At 53.7% G+C, this 26,002-nt stretch overlaps 8 protein-coding genes across 8 annotated transcripts; 5 read left to right on the forward strand and 3 right to left on the reverse strand.

Annotated features, from left to right (window-relative positions):
- Positions 1-72: 72 nt before the first annotated feature.
- Positions 73-820, reverse strand: J4E78_002376 (uncharacterized protein; the record flags this gene model as incomplete). Its single annotated transcript, XM_049363023.1, has 4 exons — positions 73-164; positions 214-417; positions 466-585; positions 643-820. 4 exons carry the CDS (start codon positions 818-820, stop codon positions 73-75), a joined length of 594 nt encoding a protein of 197 aa, XP_049225615.1.
- Positions 821-1,305: 485 nt separating this feature from the next.
- Positions 1,306-5,294, forward strand: J4E78_002377 (uncharacterized protein; the record flags this gene model as incomplete). The annotated part of the gene is made up of 6 exons (XM_049363024.1): positions 1,306-1,315; positions 1,366-2,337; positions 2,394-2,448; positions 2,503-2,986; positions 3,053-3,596; positions 3,643-5,294. 6 exons carry the CDS (start codon positions 1,306-1,308, stop codon positions 5,292-5,294), a joined length of 3,717 nt encoding a protein of 1,238 aa, XP_049225616.1.
- A 382-nt stretch (positions 5,295-5,676) lies between these two features.
- J4E78_002378 (uncharacterized protein) lies at positions 5,677-7,089 on the reverse strand (the record flags this gene model as incomplete). Its single annotated transcript, XM_049363025.1, has 1 exon — positions 5,677-7,089. One exon carries the CDS (start codon positions 7,087-7,089, stop codon positions 5,677-5,679), a length of 1,413 nt encoding a protein of 470 aa, XP_049225617.1.
- A 2,177-nt stretch (positions 7,090-9,266) lies between these two features.
- J4E78_002379 (uncharacterized protein) lies at positions 9,267-10,663 on the forward strand (the record flags this gene model as incomplete). Its single annotated transcript, XM_049363026.1, has 5 exons — positions 9,267-9,434; positions 9,496-9,618; positions 9,889-10,177; positions 10,230-10,549; positions 10,613-10,663. 5 exons carry the CDS (start codon positions 9,267-9,269, stop codon positions 10,661-10,663), a joined length of 951 nt encoding a protein of 316 aa, XP_049225618.1.
- A 1,767-nt stretch (positions 10,664-12,430) lies between these two features.
- Positions 12,431-14,614, forward strand: J4E78_002380 (uncharacterized protein; the record flags this gene model as incomplete). Its single annotated transcript, XM_049363027.1, has 3 exons — positions 12,431-12,750; positions 12,802-13,673; positions 13,722-14,614. The coding sequence occupies 3 exons, from the start codon at positions 12,431-12,433 to the stop codon at positions 14,612-14,614; spliced, it is 2,085 nt and encodes a 694-aa protein (XP_049225619.1).
- A 586-nt stretch (positions 14,615-15,200) lies between these two features.
- On the reverse strand, positions 15,201-15,407 carry J4E78_002381 (uncharacterized protein; the record flags this gene model as incomplete). Its single annotated transcript, XM_049363028.1, has 2 exons — positions 15,201-15,277; positions 15,332-15,407. 2 exons carry the CDS (start codon positions 15,405-15,407, stop codon positions 15,201-15,203), a joined length of 153 nt encoding a protein of 50 aa, XP_049225620.1.
- A 1,722-nt stretch (positions 15,408-17,129) lies between these two features.
- On the forward strand, positions 17,130-18,882 carry J4E78_002382 (uncharacterized protein; the record flags this gene model as incomplete). Its single annotated transcript, XM_049363029.1, has 4 exons — positions 17,130-17,872; positions 17,970-18,061; positions 18,256-18,733; positions 18,795-18,882. 4 exons carry the CDS (start codon positions 17,130-17,132, stop codon positions 18,880-18,882), a joined length of 1,401 nt encoding a protein of 466 aa, XP_049225621.1.
- Positions 18,883-21,648: 2,766 nt separating this feature from the next.
- J4E78_002383 (uncharacterized protein) lies at positions 21,649-24,332 on the forward strand (the record flags this gene model as incomplete). The annotated part of the gene is made up of 4 exons (XM_049363030.1): positions 21,649-21,662; positions 21,747-21,887; positions 22,004-22,579; positions 22,628-24,332. The coding sequence occupies 4 exons, from the start codon at positions 21,649-21,651 to the stop codon at positions 24,330-24,332; spliced, it is 2,436 nt and encodes an 811-aa protein (XP_049225622.1).
- Between the last annotated feature and the right edge of the window lie 1,670 nt (positions 24,333-26,002).

Consider the following 26,002-nt stretch of genomic DNA (forward strand, 5'->3'; position numbering starts at 1 on the left):
TATACACGAGCCAGATGTGGCCCAGGTTTGTGTGGTGTTTGCGTTGTGACTCCAAGGAAATGTGTAATGCTTCTAAGCGGCTTCTTGCGCTGCCTTGACGTCGACGCCGTACTTCTCCAACAGTCGTTGCCGCCTCCTCTCTTCGTATCCGGGTCCGTAAATTCCTGGTGAAGTCAGCTTCAGCAAGAGTGTGTTGGCCCTTATTGGACATACCTCGTCCCTCGCCCAATTGCTGCAGAGTCTCGGACATTGGCCGCCTGCGCACCTTCTTCAGCTCTTCCCTGCGCTCAACCTCGCCATCGTCATCGACCTGGTCGCGAATGTCTCCAATACCGCGCATTCCAGCAGTGTAACGGTAGGCAGTGAGGACCGTGGAGAAGCATACTCCGGCACCGAGCATGAATGGAAGGCTTCGCCCTGTGAACTGTTAGTACCGGCGTATGTATCGGTCCTGAGCATGCGTACTGGCAACACCGACACCGCATCCAGCCACGAAACCGGCAACTGCCTCACTGTAGCAGTCATCCTTTTGTCGCAGGTTACTGGTCGCGTCCAGTGTGAATTGATAGGCGGCTCCCACACCGGCTGCACGTCAATTAGCTTCGTTCGAATGTATTTTCCTGCAATTGACCTGCTACGGACCGTATAGCGCGATTATGCCTCCCGACCGGGTGAGGATGCCCATGGCTCCGACATTCTGTTTCCTGAGTGTGTTCTGGACACCGGCAATGATGGCGCCGGCAGCCGTGGTCTGCAGGGTCGTGTTCGCAGTATTGGAGAGAGCGTCCCGCGGGTGGTAGGTGACGTATTGGTCGGCCATGGCGGGCGAATTGGGCGTGGGTGTCGTCTTGGGAGCTCTATGGACGTTGTTGAAGTCGGCAGCGGGAAGATGCGCCAGACCATAAGCGTCTTGGCGCTCAGGGCTCAAGCGGCGGCGGGCGGGCACTGGCTGCATCATCGCGCGCCGCGTCGTCGAGCTGTCGCAGTGAATGCCGCGAGCCCGTGTGCCTCGCCGCTTGTACCGTCGCGGTCTTGTGTTTTCTTGTGCGTAGTCGTTGCATGCGTCAGGGCTATTCACGTGGGCTAGCTGTCTTGTTCCTCCAGAATCTAGCACTGTAGTGCTTCTACTAGGCGGTCGCCGCCCACGATGCTCTGTCTGTAAACGCTTCAATCACACAGTAGCGACTACTCCCGTCTTCGCCCTTCTCCACCCATCTCTCCGTGCATGTTGTGCTGCCAGTAAACCCACCATTCTGTCATCCATAGTATAAGCCACACTATTGCTCCCCACCGCGCACAGCAGCTATGGCGCCTGGTACTTTGTCCACCCTCGTCCCACCAGCGTGTGCTAACCACGACTCGCAGGCAAGACGGCGCCGCGGCTACTCCAGGACCTCTTCACATACGATCCGCGACACGAAGAACGGGCCGGTCGGAACTTGTTGACGAGTGCCCCGCCGCAACACGACAGCAAAGCCCCAGCAGTCGCCGCCGTACCCTTCAGGAACTGCCGCCACATCTTCTTCACCAAGCCTGAGCAGTCGCTGTTGCCGATTGCAGGCGAAGACGCAACCCCGAATACCACATACAAGGTCGCCTCATACTGCAACAAGTGCCGCTGGCATGTCGATGTGCGTGTCGACCACCGCACCGATGCCACCAAGATCAAGTCGTGTGGGAAGGGAAATGAGGACTATGCCTTGCACCACTTCCTCTACGAAGGAGAAGACAGCTCGAGTGGCACCGGTGGAATCGAGGCTCAGCTGCGCCCGCGCACCTACACTTTCCGCTGCACTGCGCCCGAGTGCTCAGTCAGGGTACGGATTAGCATGAAGCCGCCATGCTTCTCGGAGCAGGACATTGTCACTTTGACCGACCAGGCCCAACTCAGGAGACGATGGGAAGCAGCGAAACAGATCGCCGGCGACCGGGCAGACGCAAACATGGCGCGGAAGGTCGATGCTCCCGATTACCTGAATACATACCTACAGGATTCGTTGAAGCCCGCGAAGGGCAAGGCGCGCATCCCATTGTTGAACAAGAAGTTTCTCAAGACCTTCGGTAGGGACTGCGACTCGATATTACGGCGCCTGGGCTTCGAGAACCGCCAGGAAGAGGAAGAGGATGCCATCGTAGAAGTCTGGTATCTCCCTAGGCCCGATGAAGCGGCATCTCCTCTCGAATCGACGCTGCGCAACAAGATCGAGGACGCTCGCTACGAGCTGAACACATTAATACTTAGCATGCCGGAGAATGAACGAGTGGGCTGCAGACACCAGCCCATGTATCCCACACCGTCCCGAGTCGATATGGAGAGAGCGTTAGCATGCGCGGATTGTATGTCCATATACGCCCCGCTTGTTACACAATGTGGACACTGACAAGCTGCACAGACGCTAAGGCTAAGGGACGGGAGACACGCAGTACAAACCACGAAGAAGATCACCCGTATGTGCCCCGCTTTCACCTTCACCGGCGTTCCTGCTTACTGACGACATGTAGTTACTACGCTAGTCTAGGCGCCGTCGGTGACTTCGACGACGCTTTAATCCTGTTCGCCTTCTCTCGACAAGGCGCTGTCGATATCGAGAACAAGGCTTACTACTTCGAATGCTTGCAGGATCTCGCTGCCGGTCGCCAAAGTGAGATGCTTCAGATGCAGGTTGCTTTGTTGGCCTCACAGGGTCTCACTAGCAAACGCGATACCGAGCGTGCCTACCAGTACTTTGGGATTGATCCAACCCACGCAAACGTGATAGGCGACGATCATATCATAGGATGCTTCCGGTCGCGGCTAGCCGATGTCAGCGTTATACAGGCTGAGGAGGCACGAAAGCAGCTGCGAGTTCTCGGAGACGTGCGTGACAGCGACAGAATACGGTCAGAGGCTTCTGGTTCTATCGAGACGTACGAGCAGGCAATGGCGTTCTTCGATCTTGAGCTTGGTGTAGCCGACGATTTCATCCCGACGATGTATTCGCTAAAGGTACCGTGCACGTCGGGTCCCGACATGACTTGTTTGTTGTTCTGACGATTGCTAACACTCAAATAGACTCAGGACAGCCCCGCAAGCATAGAAACCGCAAGGAAAGCCCTGGACATCATAGCAGATGCGCGCAACAGCGAACGACTGCGACAGTTCGCCAAGTTCGGGGCAATGAGCGAGCCTGAAATGGACCTCGGTGAAGCCTACGCCCTTTTCCAGCAACCAGACAGGACCGTCAAGCTCGAACTTGCAGTTTTGGGCTCTCTAGTCAGCACCTACGATATTGGCTCCAGCGAACGAGCGCGCATGGAGACAGCGTATAAACTTATCGAGAACGACCAGTCACAGAGGTTTGGCGACAACCACGTCAACCCCTCCCCAGCCAGAAGGAACAAATACCCCCTCGATTCATGGCCGGTTGGGCTCCGCAATATCGGTAATACCTGCTATCTCAACAGCGTTCTCCAATTCCTGTTCACCATCAAGCCCTTGAGAGATCTCATTCTTAATTGCGAGAAATACCTACAAGATCTCTCTCCAGAAAGCTTGAAAAACAAGAAAGTTGGGCGCATGTGGGTCACAGCCGAAAGGGTTTTGACGGCACAGAAGTGTCAGTACGTCTTTCGTTACTTCAGATCGATGCTGACCTCGCGTAGTCGTCCGGGAGTTGCGGACTTTGTTTGAGCGCATGATCACCGCAGCCACAGACACGGTACAGCCTGCCATAGACCTCGCTTCACTCGCACTATGCAAATCAGACAATCCCGCGGATCCAGTGGAGTCACCACCAGTAAACACTACCGACGGCGCAGGCTTGGGCACGATTGATGGAGCTGCGGTTAGTGGACCGATGCTTCCACCTGCTGTGATGCAGTCCGCTCCTGCAGAAGCTCCAGCCGGCTCAGCCGTGACTGGCGACAACACAAATCCTACAGACTCGGTCATGGAGAATGCTGATGCGGCGCCGATTACACCTGCTGATTCTGTCATGAACGACGACGTTGCAGCAGGCAAGAGCGAGGGCGATGTGCCTGCCCCACCAACACGGCCTCCGCCAATCCCACCACGGGCAGACCCTAAACCGGCCATCAAGCCTGCTGTCCAATCGATTTCGAGAATTGGTAGGATTGAGGAGAGCGCTCGACAACAGGATGCAGCAGAAGTCATGTCGAACATATTTGATCTCATTTCCTGTGCCATAACAGGTGACAGCATTCTGCGCGAAGGTGAGCAAGGAGACGCCATCAAGAACCTGTTCTTCGGCGACGTCACCACAGTAATGGAAAAGTCAGACGGCGTGCAGAAGGTTCAAGAGCTTCGAGACCATTTTCTTGTCGCCACTGGACAACGAGACCGCTCACTCTATGCCACCCTGGACGAAGACTTCGGTTTGGGTGAGATAGCGGATGGTGGCGGTATGCGATACGATTACGTTGAAAAGGCTGCGCCCATCCAGATCATAAACGTGAAGCGGCTACAGTTCAAGGAGGGCAAGCCTGTATACGACCACTCGCATATCGGCCTGGAGAAAACGATGTATATGGATCGTTACTTGGCGAGAACACCGACACTAAGCGAAGCGCAGCTGCTAGAGCTTCGCAAAGCGCAATGGGCAAAACAGAAAGAGTTGCGAGAGCTAGATGCTAAGAGGACAAAGCTACAGACAACAGGCATTGAGGGCTTGAACCTCCCTGAATGTCTAGAGGCAACGAGCGACTTTGTCAACAGTCTGGCCACAGAGAAGTCAGAGCATGAACAACCGAGTTCGTCACAGGACTTCCTCCCGACTCCACCTCCAGAACTCTCTGATACGCTCCACACCCGTGCCGCCGACCTCGCTGCCGATCTGTCAGGCATCGACGACCAGATAACATTGCTGGAATCCAAAATCGACACAGTCTTCGAGGACTGCAACTCCGTGCCCTACCGTCTCCATGCTGTCTTTACCCACCGCGGCGACGTCAGAAGTGGTCATTACTGGATTTACATCTACGACTTCCACAAGGATGAATGGAGAGTCTACAATGACGAAAACGTAGATCAAGTTGAGCAGGAGAGCGTAGTGCTCGACAAGGAGGAAGCACACCGCCCGAAGGTCAGCACAGGTGTCGTGTACATAAGAGCCGATCTTGTGGACGACTATACCGAGGCCGTGTGCCGCCAGCCTGAGAAGACCGAGGAGGATACCCAGAAGGATATTGAGATGAAGGATGTTACTTTCGACGACGATTCTAACGATGAGATGCCCGCGTTGGAGCCGGTAGACTTGAAGGATGTGCCTGTCATCGACGGAGTGGAGAAGGAGTAAGCTCTCTTCTATTCTGAGCCCCTGCTCCTATCTTCCTCTTTCCAAGTTACCGGTTGCTGATTAGACTCTTCTATTAGCATTACTCCTCCGGCAAAGAGAAAGGGGGTTCGATTGGAGTCTCCGCCCAAGAGGGGCAAAAACTATGAAGGCTTTGGACAGACCGATCAACCGGATGTGGGCCCGCGATGTGCGAGCCGACTTGAGCTACGTTGAGCGTATGCTGTGATACCGATGAGTCGTGCTGACAAGCATCTTGGTATCGGTAATGGGGCATGAATAGAATACGGGTAATGCATAACGATGAGTTCGAACTCATATGGGGAATTCTCGTGATATCATACATCTATGTGATACATCCGTCGTCTTACTTGAATTGTGAAGCTCACACAGCCTGTCTCTTCCTCCCACCGCCCCTACGCCAATTCCACAGCGCCTCCTGAGCAAACGTGCGTGCAGTCAGATGACCCCTCTCCTTATTCGCCTCTTCCGTCAACGTCTCAATCACCCGCCCTTCTTCAACGCACTGCCAAAGTCCGCCTGCAATGGCACTGCCAACATCCTCTTCCACCCACTCCTCTCCATCCTCGTCTTCCTCCACCTCTGGGTTCTTGGCTACCTTAGCCGGCCCATCAGTCGTTTGCTCCGTGCTCTCAACCCCGAATTCTCCTCTCCCTAATCTGTATAGGATACGACCCAGGGTCTGGTATGCGATGCACCGTTGACTCGCGACTTTACTCCGCGCCGTAACCGCGAGTTCGGGGATTGTGTAGCCTGCTGCCTCGGGAGCTTCGGCATGGTGGTGGAGGCCCAGGTCGGTTGGTATAGATCGTGCGACGCTGGGCGCTAGCAAGTTGCCCGAGAAGTCGAAGCGGAGTTCGGCGGGGTTGAGAGCGGTTTGCGAGGGGTGGTAGGGCGACTTCGTATCGGATGGGTCGATGGGCGACATCCATGATAGCGAGGAGGGGTCGTAGGGTAGCGTGGGAAAGTATTTCTCGTGGAGGTTCTTCAGGAATGAGGGGTCGTTTGGGTCGAGGTCGGGTGGTTGTGGGGGTTGTGGGAAGTGTATTGAGTCGTTCGTATCGGGCATAGCTGTCGATGTGGTGTTGTCGTCTGACGGGGGTTGCGCGGTGGGTATTGAGGTCGAGGCTGGCTGTGATGGTGCTTCGTTTTCGGGTTCTGGTGCCGCGAAGGAGACTTTCTTCGTGCTTGGTGTCTTTGGCTGAGGTTCTGGCTTGGCTTCGTCAGTCGCCGGGGTAGCAGTAGCTGCTGGTGCTGGCGGCTCTGTATCAAAGTCCCGCTCGTTGCTCCCTTGGTCAATGTTGGACCGCATGAGCAGCTTCTGCAGCAATGCTGGATTGAGACTTGACATGAGCTCTTGCCGCTCTTGCTCAATCTCCGCGTCTGACATGGCTGCCAGCGTCTGCCTATTCTCCTCGTCTATTGCCCTTCTCTCCTCGTCCCTGTCCACACCGAATGCGCTCCGCGCTTTGGGCGCATCCTGCGTTACCGCAGGCGCTTTTGGTGCTGTGGCGGCTTGTTGTTCCTTTGCGGCGCGTTGCTGTTTGAAAGCCGATACTCTCGGTACGCGTTTCTTGTGCGCCGGGAACCCATTCACATTTGGTTTGAACGAGGGCGCGACTGGAGGATTAGCTGGTGATGATTCGCGCTCTTGGATGTCGCCCACGAAAGTGGGGAATGATGGCATGGGGAGCTCATGCTGTTCTCCCTGATCCAGCTTCTCGACTGCGCCGGTATCGAAGTTCAAGTTTACGCGCTCTCCTCTTTGGAACTCCATGTCGGCGGTATTGTGGTGGTGTTGAGGCGGCGCAAATGTTCCTTCTCGAAACTTTGGACTGCCGCTGGACCCTTGTACGCGGGGCGCTGCTAGCTAGCGCGTTCTGATGGCCTTGCCTCGGGGCTTCTTCGATGTTCACGCGCGGGACTGAGCCTCCTACCCCACCACACTTCAAGCAGCAATGCCACGCATACATGCAGCAGATAGCATGAGAATCGCTATGGACTTTCGACATAATAAGGGCGCGTTTCCCTATTCTAGACGTCGTAGATATTACGCCGCCTCTGCCGAAACACCAACATCATGAACGCTATTGCCTCTGCACGCGACACCGACCTTCCAAGGGGGTCGAGAACTCCTCTTTGCATGCAATGCAGAAATTTGGCATCTCGCCTTACTGTCCCAGTCGGGGTGTGCAATGAGAGGCTAGCTGTCAGGAACGGTTCCGAGTGCCCGCTGTGTCTATTTTTTGCTGCTATACTACATGGAAAGTGTTCGTCATCTACGGTCAGGGAATCAGCCCGTTTTTGGCTCTTGGACTATCAAGGACCGTCAACAGTTGGAGGACCTCGCGATCTCTCATTCCGGAACTACTACGTCCAATCAGAGGATTCCACTGTCTCCCGCTTCATTCTCCCAGAGTCCGGACATGAGAACCTGCGATTCCGTACACTACCGAAAAATCTCATCGACTATCCTTTGCTACGAAAGTGGATTACGCACTGTAAGACCTACCATGGAGATGCATGTTCCCATCAAGGCAAGACTTCTCAGCTGTGGGCTCCAGGAAGAACTGCACTCAAAGTCATCGACTGCAGGTCATCCAGGATAATCGTGGCACTTCCGGGTGCGGAGTATGTTGCACTTAGCTACGTTTGGGGTAAACCGTCAGCTTCCAATAAACACGATAGTGTCCTTAGCTGTGGTACTGCTACGGAGAGCTTTTTGAACCTGCCAGAAACGATCAAGGATGCAATGCAGGTCACCCTTAAGCTTGGCTACCGATATCTGTGGTGCGATAAGTGCGTAGGATTCACGACAGAAAAACATGTTGGACATATGCTGACTATGACCACCAAGATATTGTTTCGACCAGCAGTCGGATCCGCATCAACTACAAAGCCAGCTATCCATGATGGCTTTGATCTATTCTACGGCAGCAGTGACTATCGTTGCTGCAGCTGGTGATCACTCGGATCATGGACTACCCGGTGTTGGTGGTCGAAGTCGGACTACGCCTCCTTCCATTCAATTGAATGGCACGACATGGGTAGCAGGGCTAGACGACTTCAAAACACCCATTCGCGAATCACCTTGGTCCCAAAGAGCTTGGTGAGTTACCTTGTCTATACGTGTTCATCAGTACTGACCATGAACTCTTACCGTGCAGGACGTATCAAGAGGAGTTTTACTCACGCCTGCAGCTCATCTTCACTGAGGAGCAGGTTATCTTCGAGTGTAACGCAATGAGCTGTTTCGAATCAGTGACCACGGAAAACTCATCTGGCTCAGCAGAGTTGATCAGCGGGCAGAGCAGTACCTGTATGCGAAGCACTTGGGACGATCCTTTCCGCGAGCATATCGTGCGCTATACGAAACGAGCATTGAGCTATCAATCGGACGTTCTAAACGCAATGCGTGGTCTCTTCCAGTCGTTCTCCACGCAAGACAACCCGTGTCATCAGTATTGGGGCATACCGTATACCATGACTGCTTGTACAGAGATCCAATCCAGGTCTAGGATGTGGTCCCATCTTTGGGCTTATGGTGTTCAGTTGGATGATGTGAAACATCAGCTCAATGCTGCGTTTTGCCGGGAACTATGCTGGGTCGTCAATCCGGAAACATCCACGAAGATTATCCGGCGAGAAGGCTTTCCTAGCTGGTCCTGGGCGGGCTGGATTGCTCCTGTTCTGTGGCCATGCACATCTCCGTTGACCTGGGACAATATTCTGCCAGTGGAACTCCATGTCATCAAGTTCGATGGGACAGATGAACCTCTGACGGAAGAATTGGTGAAGACGGCTTTCGAGAATGACGGTAATCTGGCGCTCGATTACACTTATCAGTTGCGCATAGTTGCTGATGTTCTCTACCTTCGGTTCGCATACATCCCAACGAAACGGCGTCGGCATTCACACATTTTTGATCGTCCAACCAGCACATACAAAGACGCAATGTACGCAGCACGCGGTACTATCGAGATGATCTCCGGCTCTGGCGAGCGCAGTTTCGAGGATCATGAATGGCTATTGGATGTCACGAGTGATGTCGACGAGGAATTGCATTACTCGTTCTGCAACCACCTATTCGAGGGTGTAGTCATATGCAAAGACTACGTCCTGGTTACGCGTACTAGAGATGGGATGAAAGAGCGCATAGGGGTCATGTCTGTCCGCAGCGTAGATTCCGGCGAAAGAACTGAGCTACATCCTCGCCTGTGCTTTCCCGGTAGTCGCCGAGATATCATTCTGGGATGATGAGCTTATCGAGAAGAATGCTCAGCTGAAAAGATTCCCAATCACATATGTGTGTTCTTCCTTTTCATCAACGCCACTATCTAGTGTGACGCATACTTTGGGTGTAGCTGAAAGCGCCACCCTTCTCCCAAGAAGAAGATCTACATATTCTTTAGGCGCGCTGCATGCCGAGTATGCAACATTCAAAGACGAAGCACACTACCCAACCAACATATGTTCTTAGGGTTTCAAGGCCGCAAACTTACCCCACATGCCCCACATGTGGCTACTAAGACTAGTAAGCTATAATGACATATAAGTAGTTGTGAATGCCGGAGAGGTTGCACAAGAAACGCAAGCTCTGGACGAGGGTATCTGTGACAGCACAGTCATGGCGTCTTCTAACGAAAACTATCCACAGGGACCATACGAGGTCGGCAAGCACATCGTTCCTCCTCCACGGCCGAGCTCACCATCAACTGCCGAGTACCGCCTTAATCATCTCATGACCCGTATCAAAGACCCGGAGAATAGTTTGAAGTTCTACTGTGACTGCCTGGGCATGCACGTTGTCTTCATCTTCAATGCTGGTCCATTTACCATTTACTACCTAGGACCACGAGATAGTGGTAGGTACACACATTTACCCATAACTCCGACAGAATACTGAAATGGTTACAGGTATGTCCACCCTCGGTACCTCAAAAGGCTTGCTGGAATTGTATTACATTCCTGCCGACGCGGCTACGTCGTATACTTCTGGCAATGACTACTCTAATCCGGCGGGAATCGGCTTCGGTCACATTGGATTCACAGTGCCAGATGTCCCTGAAGCACTGGAAAGGATCAAAAGCTTTGGCTACGAGGTCATCAAGCCGCTGGATGAGGCGAAAGAAGAGCAGATGGGTTTACCCGCGGAGGCTGTGGAAGGAAAGCACGGAACAGTACAAGACGGCTACAAGCATGTCTTCAAACAGCTCGCTTTCGTGAAGGATCCGGATGTAAGTGAACGCCAACTAGTGGAAGCAAATGCATGAGGGATACGGCATACTAACGGCTATAAGGGTTATTGGGTTGAGATCGTACCTCAGGTGATCAAGCCGCCGAGTGATTAGTGACAGGATCGAAGAGTTTGTCAAGCTAGATCTCACAAAGAAAACGCTATCCAACTCTAATTCCGATAATTGTTCTCATCTTCCTCTTTTTCTTACGAAAGAGCTCTCTACTTGACTTAACAACCTTGCTGCCTTTCTACGAACACCATGTCAACGCACTCACGGAGAAATTCTGACGCATCCGTCAAAGTAGTAAGACTAGGTGTCGACGGGTGATTAGTTGTAACAGCCCATCAATTTAGACCACTGCTGATAACATCCAGGTTCATCTCCTCGCCGCTCATCAAAGTTCTCGTTGGGCCAGAATCTCAGCGTTCAGAACTGTTTGTTCACCAGTCCATCATCACGTCGCGATCCAAGTTCTTCGCCAGCGCGCTTAGTGGCAGATGGAACAACTCTGACGCTAAGACTGTCAGTCTCTACGATGTTGACCCTGAGCTGAGATTAGAAGATGTTGACCACTATTTGGAAGCCGTCTATACGAATCGCATCACGCTCAAGGATGACTCAAGCGTTCTTGAACGTATATGTCACGTATACGTGATAGCTGAATTGCTGCTCGATCTACAGACCCGTAATCTGGCGACTCGGGCACTGTATGAGCAGATCTGCCGCCCTATATCTTATCCGTTCGTTGCGCACACATACCCTAGCTCAGAGTGTATAAAGATTATCTACAAAGGTACAGTAGATGGGGATCTAATGAGGGACCTACTTGTTCATAGTTCGTGCGGTTTCGGGGGCCATAGTTTACTCCAGTGCGATGATTTGCCGGAACAGTTCTTGAGTGAGCTAGCGACGGTGGCTGCGCCGAAGGGGTATCGTAAACCTGGACCAGTCGAACCGTTGTTGTATCATTTGGAGGCATATCTTGAAGACGATTCATAAGCGCTTAGGGCTGTGATCGACCTCTCTCGGTCTTTGAGGTCCATGGAGGGATGAATGTCGTCATAGATGTTAGAAGGAATGTGAAAAAGCAACACCTCAACCAAAGTTCTCGACTTTTCAAGGGCAGATAGAGTATGATCTTCACAATCATGCTGCAGGCGTGTTCAAGGCTCTGAGCAGAATGTCAGTATACCAGCCATAGCGACTTGAGATGAGACGACAAGCGTCAAACCAGCGGTACTGGCGGAACGTGAAGATACGCTAAGTCAGGTACCCGCCGCCACTAGCTACCAGTGCTACTAAAAGGACCCTGCATCATCCCGCAACCTCTTAGATCAATACAGTTGAGCACGAGAACGGTATCAATGCTCGAAAACAATTGATATTTTGTAGTTGCTACGGCCAGAACACGTACACGACTCGCGAGACATAGCGTCAGTGTGCATGTGACACCCAGGATCCGGTTTTCGGTAAGCGAAAACGATCATTGCAAGGGTGCCAACCGGAGTTTCAGATCTGAGGAGTCGAGGTCGCTCCCTGGAGCATGTCTCCCTAACGGCCTCGCCCTACATGCTGTACGTTTCGTGAGATCCTTACGATCGCTCGTTAACCTCTGTAGTCCAAACACTGACTGGCGTTAGTGGACCGTCCCCACGAACGTTACTCGCGCGTGCGATGCGAGTGAGTCGTCTTGGGGGAAAGGGGGTGGTAGTGGTTGCGGCGCAATATGACGTCCCCCAAGACAAAATTCCAGGCTTGTAAAAGCCAATCCTCAGCCGCCAGACTGCATTGGGCCACGGCCGTTTCCAAGTCATAAAGACATGTTTATCGGGAATTGCCCTGGGGTTTGCGTTCCCCATCCTCAATTCCGTGGTCGCTATGGATTTACAGAGGTTGAAGACGCGTATCGCGCGCGCCAGAGGTGCCGGCGCGACATCCTCAGGCTCCGGCACGGGCGAGCTGCATGCTCCACAACAGTCTCAGGCACCCCACGATAACTCCAGCACGCATGCCGTCAACGAAGGAATTCAGAGCGCCGAGCCTGGGACGAATGCGCAGGACTTTGGAGCAGCCGCGGACCAACCAACACAACAACCTGTCATCGAACCGCCTACCTCGTTAGAGTCATCCATCGATGCTGGCCAGCATGTCCCCAAGCCCACCAGGGCAACCGATCCCTCGTCGCATGTCACGTACAGGTATGCTCTAAGCACGCGAACGAGGAGAGTGCAATGCTGACCTTTGTCAAGTACTCTTGCCGCGCAACGAGCAAGAAGCAGCTCCGCGCCGACCAAACCCCAGCAATACCCACGACGACCGCAAGTCGGCCGTCAAGCCAGTATCGGCATACGGCGTATGCCTTCATCCAACGCCCTAAGACAATCCGCACAGCAACCACAGGGTTCTATAATAAGAGCGAGCACGCCCTTGCCTGCGCTGGACGAGGAGGCAGAGCTGGGACAATTCTCCTCCGCCAACGGGAGCCAGAGTACCCTCAACAATCCAGAGCCGGACAGAAGTCGACTACGGAAGGTCAAGAGCGCGATACAGACCAGGATACCCTTTTGGGGCACGAAGGAAGAGGAGAAGTCGCCGACGACAAGCGCTCATGCTCCTGCTCCTGCAGCGGAAGACGGCATGTCGTCTAACTACACCTCAGGCATGGTCGATGTGCTTGACACCATCGACCCCGAAGTCGCGACGCTTACTTCCTTGACAAACATGCAAAATTCGCTCTTTATTCCGAACCTGCCATGGTTAAACCGCCGGCCCACTTATAACCTCAAGCGACGGAAGAGCGAGACCGACAGTCTGGAGGAGATCAACCGCATACTGGAACCCGCTCGTGCTGCTCAGGCGGAGGCGGAAGCAGAGGCTCAGGCGGCCCAGGCGGCTCCCAGATTCCAGCGCTCGGCGACTGAGACCACGACGGCGACCATGATGACGATAGATTCGCAGCTTACTGAGTCGCGCTTCGCTGTTCTTCCTGAGGATACTGACTTGTCTGGGTGGAGCGTCGAAGACAAGAAAGAGGTGAACGACCACGTACGGCACATGCTCCACTCAAGACGCTCGAAGATGAAGCGCTCGCTCAAGGGATTCGGCATGTATGTCAGGAGACGTAAGTATCTGTACCACTATACTCTCAACCATTACTGACAATCTACAGCACTTGGCTTCCTAGTCACCCTCTACGCCTTCCTCATCACCGCATTCGGCTTGGCCTGGGTGCTCTTCCTCATCGGCTGGGCTAATGTCGGTGGACAGCAGATCTACGTCGTCCACGTCATTGACAGTGTTCTCGTTGCTCTCTTCGCTGTTGTAGGAGACGGCCTAGCACCTTTCCGTTGTGTCGACACATACCACATGATCTACATTGCTCACTACCACCATTTCACATGGTCCCGCCGTAAGAAGGACATGCTTCCTGACCTCACCGACCACAACGACCTTCCTGCCGAACACGCTCCCGTATCTGGACCACGCGCTATAGACCCAGCCGACCCCGAGAAACAGTGGGAATTCACCGTGTTGACGCCAAAGCAGCAAGAGAAGCTCGAACACCACCAAGCCAAATTCTGCAAATCGCACTCCTTTTACAAGCCCCACGAGACGGAGACCCATTATGCCTTCCCTCTCCGTTTCCTTGTCGCCATCGTCGTACTTCTAGACTGCCACTCTCTACTCCAGATCTCCCTCGGCGCGTGCACATGGGGTATCTACTACAAGGTTCGTCCCTTTGCTATCACCACTGTTATCCTCTGCTGCTCTATCGCCTGCAATGCAACGGCCGGTCTATTGATCTGGTTGGGTGACAAGAGGACGAGGAAGAAGGACGTAGTAGAACGTATGAACAGGCAAGAATTGACTGGAGAAGCCATCAAAGAAGTGGAAAAGAAGAAGCAGAAGGAAAAGGAGAAGGAAAGCGAGGCCGAATCTAGCGGTGCAGATGAGGGTAGGGACAGGGAAAGAAGGAGGATCAGTCTGGATGCTTTCAGACCGGGGAAGAATGCGGAGAAGGAGAAGGAGAAGAAGCAGCAGAGCGAGAGTGCATACCCCTAGGAGGAAGTAATGGTGTTGCACAGTGTCTGATCGACATGTTGCTGGCATTTTCATCTTGCATTTTTTCTTGGAAGCGTTCAAGCGTTTATATACCTATGTAGCGATGTGGTTATGTTGGACTTACCTAATTACGCATTTTTCATCTTGTTCAGTCTGTACTTTCGGAGTGAGGGGTAATGTTCGAGTTCCTTTGCTGTTGTGGTATTTACTAGCCGCGCTGCTCAGGCAGAAACGTTGTATGCAAGGCTCATGCGAGGCTACCGATGAACTAGTGGATCTAGACCATTCGTTGTGTATCATTGCCAAACGAAATAGGAAATCCGTAGCACCACGAAGGCGAGTGCCGTTACGTCTAACGAGTGAGAAAGAAAACTTGGAACGTGGAGAGTGATTCAAGCCCATCACACCGTGATGCTTTGTCAATTGTCTTGTATTACTTGAACGCAACCAGAACGGACGCTTCTATATCGTTTCGGCACCGCCGTTCTGCGACGACCATTGTATCCTCCAATTCCTTCTCCCCCGGTCACAACTCGTGGTAATCTTGCTCCTCCGTCTTCTACATCCTCTCATGGGTATAAACTTCCTAGCAGCCTTCGATCTGCTCAACACCGGCGGTGGTGCCCTTGACGCACATGCCGTGGTTCTGGCGGGCGGCAACTTCTGTTCATATTGTTAGTCATTGCTCTTCATCATTGATTTAGAAAGTAAACATACCCTCGTTGGCGACAGGTGCAGCCATGGCGAAAGCGGCCATGGAGACGATGGTAGCGATGACAGCGGAGAACTTCATTTTGAAATAGTGTTTAGGTGATTATTGAACTCGGAGAGTAGGTGTAGAAGAAGCGTAGATGGTAGTTGTAAACGTGGTAAAGTCGCCCGGCGACAAAGAGTGAATGTATAGAAAGGTTGGAAAACAAGAAGATTGACTTGAAGAAGTTGACTTGATGGTGAGCTTGAAGTAAGGAAAGCGTCTACTAGCCTGAGGATACTTCCAACTTATAGCCTGCCAGCCACGGCGCATCTGACATACAGGCACACCGCCGTCGTCGTCATCAGGCGCCGGTGTCAATCACAAAGTCATCCTGGTACCTTACTTTGTGCCTCGCGCTGAGAAGGCTGAAACCGGAGTCTAGACTTTCCTGCCTGTTTCTTGGTACTGTATTAGCGAAAGGAGTACGATCTGCTCCATAGCAACGGCGGGGAGTGGAGCGGTCTGGTTCTGCGGAAAGGGCACGGCCGGGGATGAGGTGTGTTGAAGTGTGTCAAAAATGTCGGAGAGATGTCGATGCCTTCCCAAAGAACGGGAGACGCGCGGCTTCTGTACCCAGATCCTTATGGGGTATGACGATGATGCAATGGAACATGTAGTATCGACTTCAATCGTACCATGTAAAGTTGTCTTTCGTCGTGGTCACACAAGCAGACTTCAGCATCATTCAGGAAGGCATCCAGTCTGCAACAACGTCCACCTTGCTGCCTTGATGATTAGACTCGTTAAGATACTGTAGTACCGTATAAGCACCGTGATGCAGAGCGGTTGGAGTGAGATGAAACGGTACTCAAACTCAGCCGAAACTCGGAAGAGCACTTCCCTTGGCAACGATCTCAGAGATCACAATGCGATGCGAGCAGTCGCCCAGTACCATCTGTTGACCTGCGCTCTTTCCAAAACGTCGATACGCGTAAGCCTGGGGCAGAACTTGTCGTTGTTGGTGCAATGATGGTCGTTCGCCCGTGACTGTCCCGAGGTCGCGAGTGTTGAACGGGTCAGCTGGCGCTAGCCGTTTGTGGACACTTCGCTTCGCCGCGGACTTCAGACATATCATGAGGATTGCCCTCTGACAATGAGATGACGTTCTGCGACTTTCAACTATGAACTTCACGTTTTTAGAGAGACGAGACTCCATCGTTGGTATATAATACCGCTCATTTTGACTACCGGCGCTTCGTGGACGGCACATTTGATCACTGTTATTCTTCGCAGTTTCCTCGTCTCGTCTCTGGGTTCTATCAAGTTCCGAGTGTTACAATATCGATATTTTATGGCTGTACGCACTTTTGATCTACAGCGAAAACTTTCGCTGGTAACATGACACCCTCCTTCCGTCTCCGTGATGCGACATCTCAGCGCTATCGTGATACGAATCTCTTTAGCGAAACCGATGAGTATACTGACCATGATCAAAACCTGAATGACCTTCCAGAAAACTCAAGTGTTCGCAGGTGGAAAGAAGGGGCGGAAGGGGCGGAGAGCGAAAAGCTCACATCTCCGAGCAGTGAAAGCGGGCGAGGTCGCGCCTGCCTTCTATCAAGATGACACTGGAGCTCAGCAAGAAGCCGTCCATAGCCGTCATTAGTGGTGAGCGCGCGTCATGCTGAAATCCGGAAGCGGAGGTGAAGGTGAGAGCTGATTGTAGACGACCGCGCCTTCCCAGTCGACAACTCCTACCCTTCTGTTCGACAGTCGCCCCGCACAATCTCACCTAACTGGCAGTCACGACCCACAGAAACTATGGATATTTTCGTATCTCAGCTCCCGGGGCTCTCTGTTGCTACGCATCTATCGAGAGAGCTAGCAAAGGACGACGACGAGAATATGCCCGACAACAAAAGCTGGCGCTTGGGACACAGCAAGCAGCCAAAGAAGCCTCCGAGAACATCTACCCCGCTCAAGATTGACGTCGACACTCCTGTAGGCACCGATGATTCGAGCGACCGTCGGCTTCAACTTACCTGGCGGAAGACGCGGCAGAGCAGCAGACCACAGACTCCTGTAGGCGGTGCGCACACCACGCCTATCGCCGAAGACGCAGATGACGCACCAAGCGAACGTTCAGATACCCCAGCCCTACGTCGAGACTCGAAGCCCAAGCTCGCTCGCTACACGTCGCTCTTCGCCAATTTCAAAGAGACAGCCAAAGAGCCCGAGTTCGCGTTTTCTGCGCCATGGGGTGAAGATGCACCAGCGCCCTTCCAGACCTACATAGACCCGCTCGACGTCGTAACATCTGTCCGATCGCATATGATAACAGCTTCTTGGCCGATACCGATGGAGCATAACAGCGGCCTCTTCCGTGTGTTTGAGGACTATCGCAAGGTACGAGAGCAGAAGGAGTGTCTCAGTACAATGCTGGAGGAGACACTCAATGATTGGAGAAAGGCCGAAGAGCACTGGACACGCTCAAGAGATCGTTATGGGGCGGAGATACGGCGCTTAGAGTTACTCATAGCTCGTGGGGCCAGTGGCATGACTGGGTGAGTACCTAGGTAGTGTTCAATCTTTTGCTCTTCCTCTACTAACAGAAAGAAGACTCATACAGGCTCGTCAAGACAGTATTGTGCGGCGTCATAGCAAGACCATCTCGCACGACAGCTTCCCGCCGAAATACGACTTCTTCTCACACGCGCAACTTGACCAGGAGATCAAGTTAATGAGTCAGAGAGGTGAGTCTTTAGGCGTACTGTGTACTTCTCGTTGCCGCATATATAATTCTCTCGCGTGACCACTCTACCGCTGATAGTACCGCGAAGACATTCTCGGTATACTGTCGTGGTGGCGGCGGAATACGTTTGCTTTATGCATTTTTCAGAACCAAACCAACTCACACGTCGTGTGTATGTTAGCTAACTTTTTACAGCGCTTCTGAACCGGCCGTCGTCACCCTCTGGAAAGATGGCCGTCCTGTCCACGCAGTTCACCAACGACATGGAAGAGTTACCTGTGGGGAACCCACCGCAAACCACCAAGAATCTTACATTGTCGCGCAAAGTCCAGAGCGAGCTCAATCTCGTTGCCATTCAGAAGACGAGGCCCTCTCGATCTTTCACTAGTTCTGTCGCTTCTGGCTTCTCAGGAGGATCTGGCGACCCTTTGCCTGACGAGATGACGATTCTGGAGCACACCGGCATGGAGCCAGCTACCGAATGCGAAGCTCTTATCGCTCTTCGGGCACTCGGTACACTTGTCGCAAGACGTCGAGGTCTAGAGGTGAACAGCTTCAATCATGGTCTCATGATGCTGTTCTCGCAGACTAGATCGGCAGAGAAGTTGACAGCACATGTCGAAGAGAATGATACCCAGACCCCACGTCAAAAAACCAGCTCTGACAATGGAACGTACGAGTATTTCGACCAAGGCCTTGCGCCGCGGCATACCCTCCGAAAATTCCAGTCGCAGCCCCAACTCAACACAAGCCAAAAGCATCGCCGACAGTTCTCTTTCGAGCCTGGGGCTGACCAGCTTGAAGCACTCACGGAGGAATTGAAAGCGCTTGATGGAGAGGCCAATGAGAGTGGTTCTGATGATTCAGACACCCCCCTTCTCATGCGTACTGGGCGCCCGGCGCTTGATACGCGATCAATCAGATCGACTTCATCGTCCCAAACTCTGGGTGCGGACTTGGGCAAGCATTCAAAGATTCCCAGCCCTGTCCAATCCTTGGGTCGTAGCCGTCGAGCAGATTCCGCTTCGAGCATCCAGTCGGTCTATGCCAGGCCTCAGGACAGTCGCCGTGGGTCAAGCTCAAGTGTTATTACGGCATTCCGCGAAAATTCGATCGGAAGCATGCGACCGGAGCTTCAGAGCAGGAACAGTTCTATCAACAGCCTGCGTATGCCAGACTCTCCGTCGGCATTGAGGAACCAACATAGTGGAACAGGACTGCGTAACACGATCACGGCTATTGCAGCAGCGAGGGCTGCAAGTGATGCAAGTCAATCATCGTCACTGGTCAGCTCAAGGTAGTCCGAGGCTTTCGCTTCCGCGAGTGAACAATTCACAAGGTTCGGTAAGGCCGGGCGATGATGTTCTGAAGAAAACGTTATCGGTTTGATGAATGGAGGTCTGATATACTCGTGATCGAGATCTTAGAGTTATGTTGGGCAAATCGGGCAGCGATTGGTGTTTCATGCCGGTTACTCAGCGCGTCGGTTTGAGTTTGATTCGACTGTCAGACATGGTGCGGTACCACGCATTCTAACCGCCAACGTCAGAAAGGATAATTGATTCACTATGAAATGTCCCGACCGGAGCGTTCACACCGTTACAACAGATGGTGGGGTTATGCTAAATCCCGTATGCTTGAAAGAGAATAATTCGACGGTTATTGTCAAGTGCGTCCGTCACAGCTTTGTGATGATGGAGTTTGTGATGATGGAGTTTGTGTCAGTCTAAGATTGCAGTGCTTTTCACGTAATAACCAAAATTAGTCGCGTCAATTAGCGAGATGACAGCCTATGGCTAAACTGGCAGCTCACATCAGACGATGCAACTGCTGCTCTTCCCGCAAAGCGCTGTCACAATGACAAGGCGGCGTCGAGAGGTGAACCTATCCGGACGCGGTTGTACGGAGGTGACCTCACTCTAGAATGTTTATGGCCAATGCATCGCTCAGGAGGTACGGCTATTGACACTACGCCAGAGCACTGCGCTACTCGGCTGGACTCTGAACATGTTCGAATCTAATCGCAACATCTAGTCATGAACAAGGCCTTTCCAGCTCCTTCCATTCTGCAAGCCTACGCGTCGTTCGCTATCTACTCTGTTCTGAGGCCTGATCAGCAAGGTGTGGCGTTGAGTGTGGCGAGTGCGAAGATGTGCCACAGTCGGGCGATCATTGCCGAGTTAACTGAAAGGTTTCTGCCACCTGATAATGCGCGAGGCGTTTTATTCGTCGAGAGTTCCCGTTGTCGATCACCGTCTGTAACTGTTGCCACACTTATTTTTACACAAGGATCGCTGCGTCAGTGGAATCCTCCGTTGGACCTACCGGACGAGGCTTCCCCAGCAGTGCGATTGGCCGTGTCGGACTAGCATTCCATGCAACAGCCAGCAGTGCGGTTGGTGTAACTGCATAAGGCAGTGACGTTCGCTCTTGTGGCTGCAATGCGTTTACGGCTCCAGGTGCAAAGCCCAAGCGCCTGGCGATGACGAAAGCCGTTGATGGTTCAGTCGGTGGATAGAAACGCGTTCGGGATAACGCCCGCTAACCACTCCTTAATCTCGGCCTGTCAGGTAGTGAAATAACGTTAAGAATTAAGTCTTCCGAGTAAGCGCAAGCGACACAGGGCCAACGGGCGTCAGTGGGATTGGCCTGGGCGATAGACTTTGACGAATTGGCGGGGTGGCATCCTCGTCTCTGATCCGGCGCTCGAACGCAGGGGAAGGCGGCCGGCAGTAGACTGGAATGGTAGGGCGAGCAGCGGCAGAGACGTCTGCCGCGTGGAATACAGGAGCGAGACCAGGGCTCAGCAGTCTCGGGACACAAGTGGAAACGGGAGCTGGCCGGCATATGTCATTTCGCATTGAGGCGCCAACGCACACCGTAGGCGCCGCAACAGTCTCTGGTGACAAAGGGGGCATAGTGTGCGAGCAGCGTCTGTCGCGACGAGCAAATTGCGGGCAGGGCACGGAATACTCATCAAGCCACTGGAGCCGCGCACGAGCGCCTCGCACTGGTGTAGCAACTGGAGTGGATTCGAGAAACATCGGGCTGGGTCCGCGCGATCCAGCATCCATGGGCGGATGTGCGCTTGGAGTGCGGGATGGCGACAGATGCAGCGACTATCAGCTCCCCATGCGGCCGTGAGGGCTTCTGGCCGGCTCGCGTCTGCCGTAGGGTTGTGGCTGTGCAGGCCGGGCGGTGGGTGATCAGTCTGGCAGCACGTCGCGCACAGAGTAGGGCGGCGGACCAAAGCCGCCTAGGGCCATGCAAAACCGTAGCGTTAGAGCAGCAGGGACCGTGTGCCTAGACCCGACGCTCCACCCATGCCCACGCGCGGCCCTCTTGCAATTCCGTCAGGCCCTGTGGATGCTCTGAGAGCTAGCTGCTAGCTAAAAGACGTCTGACCACCGGCCCTGGACATGTGTGGCTTGACCCCAAAGGCTCGTCTTTCTCGTGGCAGCTGCTCTCCGTATCTCATAACCCAGGGCCGCCGCACGCCTTGCTGCTCAGTCACCGACCATTTCCCACCGACCCGCCAGATGCAATCGCAAGTCCTGCACACCTAACTCCGCGAGTGCGTCCGATGCCATGTTTCGAAATAGGTACGTCGTCCCGCCGCGCCCAAGCCCGCATGTGATTTGCGCGCGTCGCGTTGCATGTCATCAAGTACATACTGACTTGCGCAGACTCAACAGCCAAAAACCCGACGGAAAGCTCCTCGAGGACTTCAAGGCCACGTTCCCCCATCTGCAGCAGCGTTCGCACTCGATTGCTGGGCCGCCCGGCCACACGCTCGCAGATGCGCTTGATGTCGCGCACCCCTCCCGGTACGTCTTTCCGAGATCCCCCCATCCCATGTCACTCGGCACCATCACCAACGTCAACAACGCCGACGCCCAATTTGCACCTGCACCCAACATTTTGCTAACTCCATGTTTTCCAGCCACCTCGACCATGAGGACATCAAGGACCAGGACCCGACTCCGCGCGGGAACAATGAGCCGTGGAGGTTCACTCCGTCACTGCTCGACCCCAACAGCTTCGCATTCACCTCTTTCGCAAACCAACCGCCGGGCTACTACACCCCGACGCCCGGCGGCACCAACACGCTCTACCACAGCCAGGCCGGCGACCTCCACACGCCCGGCTTCAGCTTTGGCCTAGGAACTCCCCTCTCGCTTCCCACTTCGGAAGGTGCGCTGCACGCTGGCCAGGTCGCGCCTGCCAACCATCTCCATGGCTTCAATCCCCACGCCCTGGGGTCGCATCACTTCCAGAATGTCAATCCTTTTGGCATGCAGCCGCAGCATTCCCAGTCATTTGCACCGCACCAGTTCACGCACCAGCCTTCTGCATTCGACCAGGGCAACATGACGCAAACCCACCAGGACTCGTCCATGGACAACATGGTTCCCGAAGTCGAGATGCAAGAGCAGTCGCCTCTGATCGGTTACGCACCCCATTCCTACGACGGCATGGCGGCTGCAGTCGCACCAGCACCCCCTCCACCCAATCAAAAGTCGGTCACCCCATCTGCATCACGCCATCATCATACTGACTCTTCCAGTTTCCGCTACCATGTTACTCTGAATGCTCCAACGGCCATGATCAAGCAATCAGACGAAGTCCCTGTGACCTACCTGAACAAGGGACAGGCCTATTCCATCTCCTTGGTAGACACGGCACCTACGCAAGCACCGTCTCCATCGACCAAGTACAGGACTTTCATCCGCATTTCGTTCGAAGACGAACAGCAGCGCCAGCGACCAGCATCCTGCTGGCAACTGTGGAAGGAGGGCCGCGGAACCAACGAGGCCCACCAGCGTGGTGGGCGGCTTCAAGCAGTTGAGTTTGTGGACCCCAGCCAAGTCAGCGGCGGTGAGATCCAAGGACGACCCAGGGTCGAACTTGAGTCTTCCTCGTTCGATGGCTTCGTGGTCACCTGGACACCAACCCACAACTCCTCACCCGAGTGCTCCTTGGCCGTGCGTTTCAACTTTCTCTCCACCGATTTCAGCCATTCCAAGGGCGTCAAAGGCATTCCCGTCCGGCTATGCGCGAAGACCGAAATGGTCACAGAAGCCACTGGATCGTCGCCCCAAAAGCCAGATGGTGAGCTCTGCTACTGCAAAGTCAAGCTCTTCCGCGACCACGGTGCCGAGAGGAAGCTCTCCAACGATGTTGCCCACGTCAAGAAGACCATCGACAAGCTAAAGCAGCAGATCGCACAGGTTGAGTCTGGCATGAAGGACTTTGGCAAGCGGAAACGCAGTGGATCAATCTCCAAGGGCAGTATGAGCCAACGACCCGGGAAGGTGCCGAAACACAAGAGGACCTGGTCCATGTCTTCGACAAGCGACAACCAAGGAGGCCGCGCACCCGCCGAAGAAGACCTTCACATCAAGCTCGCCTCGCTCCAAGACATGTTCAGCTCTACTAGGCCTGTCAGTGTCCTATACCTCAAGGGCGAGGACCAGGACGATCCAGACCTCCACCCAGTGATCCTCGGCGCTACTCCCCAAGAACTCTCCAAGATCGACACCAACGTAGACGCGCCTATGTGGGAGGCTCCCGAGTCGCAGACAGCAGCATCGTCTGTTGTGTCGCCAACCCCCAGCTCTCAGTCTCTCCATTCCGAGAAGCGCCGGACTACCTCCTTCCAGCGCCCGGCGCCCTACCAGCCACCATCGCGTATGTCCTCCAATGAATGGCGCAGCATGCCACAGACGGCCACAGGTGATCTCAAAGGGATGCATGGCGTCCAAGGCGGCGCAGACGTTCCAACCAAGGTTCAACGGCCATATTCTGATGACCACGCACTGTCTGGTTGGATTGAAGCCCTTGGGGTTGATCAAACCTACCAACCGCCTCCAGAGCCGATGCTGAAGCCCGTCGCCTGCTTCTTCGTTCAACCGCGGCTCGCTGGTCGGCAACCCGACGACAACTACTTCCGCGCAGTCTACCTGATGGAGCGTACTGTAAAGGAGCTCGTGGCAAGCATCGCAATGAAGATCAAGATCGAGCCAACGAAGGTTACACGGACTATCCGTGTTAACCAGAAGGGTCTGCAAATTTTGATGGACGACGATGCCGTCAACAGAATACCCGAGCAACAGGATATGACTGCCGAGTTCCACGAGATTGGTACGCCGCCGGTGCATGCCATGAAGCGCGAATGGGACGCGGGTCCTACCGACATTCAAGTTGATGGCGACATCAGCGTCACGGAAAATGTTCATTCGACCGGTTACGAACTTCGCCTTCTCTTCTAGGCTTTTATGCCTACTGCTCGCCTGCGAGACGCCGTTCCTTCAACATTGATACCCTGTTTTCGGTACTTCACCGATTGTCACGACCCCTTACTATTCGTACCCTGGAGCTTTGCATTGGTCTCCATGGGCTGCCGATGCTTCTGAACTGGCATCACTTGATTCGATTTTATTGCCTGGTGTTCAACGCCTTTCGATACCACGCGTCCATTGGGAGCGTTTGCTGCATTTCCTTTGTTGATACCTACTATTCTTCTTCTTTCCGGTGCGACGACGATACCCATTATACTACTACCATTTCACCTTTCAAGCGGCTAAGATTGCAAAGCAACGATCTATCATGAAGACATAGCGAGATACACGCGCGACACGAGGGGGTGTTCGGACTGTAATTTCTTTACTACATACATCGAGGATGGCAACTCTGTGCACTACAGTGTGCATGCCCAATATCCTCTGCGAGCCTAATCAAACCTTTTCGCTCTGAAGTTTTCGCTCGCGATCTTTCGACATCTCTTCCCTGTACAATTTTCGTCAGGTCCACGCTCTCACCCTGGCCGACCGAAGCAGGGCCGCTCGCCGCGGCCCATCTCCACTGACGTTGTGACATAGCGATGATCGTTACATCCCCCCCGTCCGCCTCCCAAGTTAGAAACCTTGTTCCGACCGTCACCATCACGGCAGATTTCTCCATGTCAGACCCATCGAGTGATATTTCAGTCTCTTGGCGTATAACAAGCATCCGACACGCTATTGTCTCCGGAGATTACGCACGCTGCTATCCAAACAGGGGCTCTGGAAAATGGGTGGCTTGCGCGAGTAACAACTGACACATTCACGAAAGGGCTATTGCGATGATTGCCATCGGTTTCGCTTTGCAAAACATAGAGTTCGACAATGTTGACACAGTGTTTGGTACACCTGTCAGCGATTGGGCGGGGGCCCCTGCCACGCGAGTAATTGAGGGGGCTGGCGGGAAGTGTGGGTATGGTAGCCGATACCGATAGCACAGGGACCCGACCCAAAGGATTGTGCGGCCGAGCCTTGATGTCATACTGCAGGAAAGGACTCGCGAATCACGACCATGGTACACCCAAAGAAAACGATAAGTCAGACCGAATGAACAGGGTCCAAAAGATGCGTTGGCATTTACAGAGGACGCGTCAAATGAGAACGGACCGAACGGATCTACTCGCAGGTCTATTGCTGAGTAGCTGCCTCACTCAATCGCAATTATGAAACGCCAATCCATCGTACCGATTGCAGCTCCAACAAATAGTCTAGGGCATTTGCAGTATCCGAGCAAGCGCCATGCACGTGTGGCGTGATGATACAAGGAAAAGATACATATTTGCGTATTTTCGGAAGCAACTGGGCTTGCCGTCCGGACGATTGCAAAGGAGAGTGTTCTGGTACTGCCGTTGCTTCTCCCGTAACTGTACTCAAACGGGAGAAACAGCTCGCTAGCACAACGGAAAGCTAGCCGACGTGCTCCAACAAGTTCGCCACCGTTCGCAACGCTGCAGAGCCTATCGCGGACCCCGAAGACCCTCCCTTCCAAGCGCGTCACGGAGCGAAGGTGCAACATGAACCGGAACCGACTACATAAGCATCCGAGCGATCGACCACTTTACTACGTTGGAATGAGGCGTTCTAATCATAGCGGCTGTGTA

Source organism: Alternaria triticimaculans (genome assembly GCF_023758025.1).
Source record: "Alternaria triticimaculans strain BMP 0046 chromosome Unknown scaffold_2, whole genome shotgun sequence".
Taxonomy (NCBI): domain Eukaryota; kingdom Fungi; phylum Ascomycota; class Dothideomycetes; order Pleosporales; family Pleosporaceae; genus Alternaria; species Alternaria triticimaculans.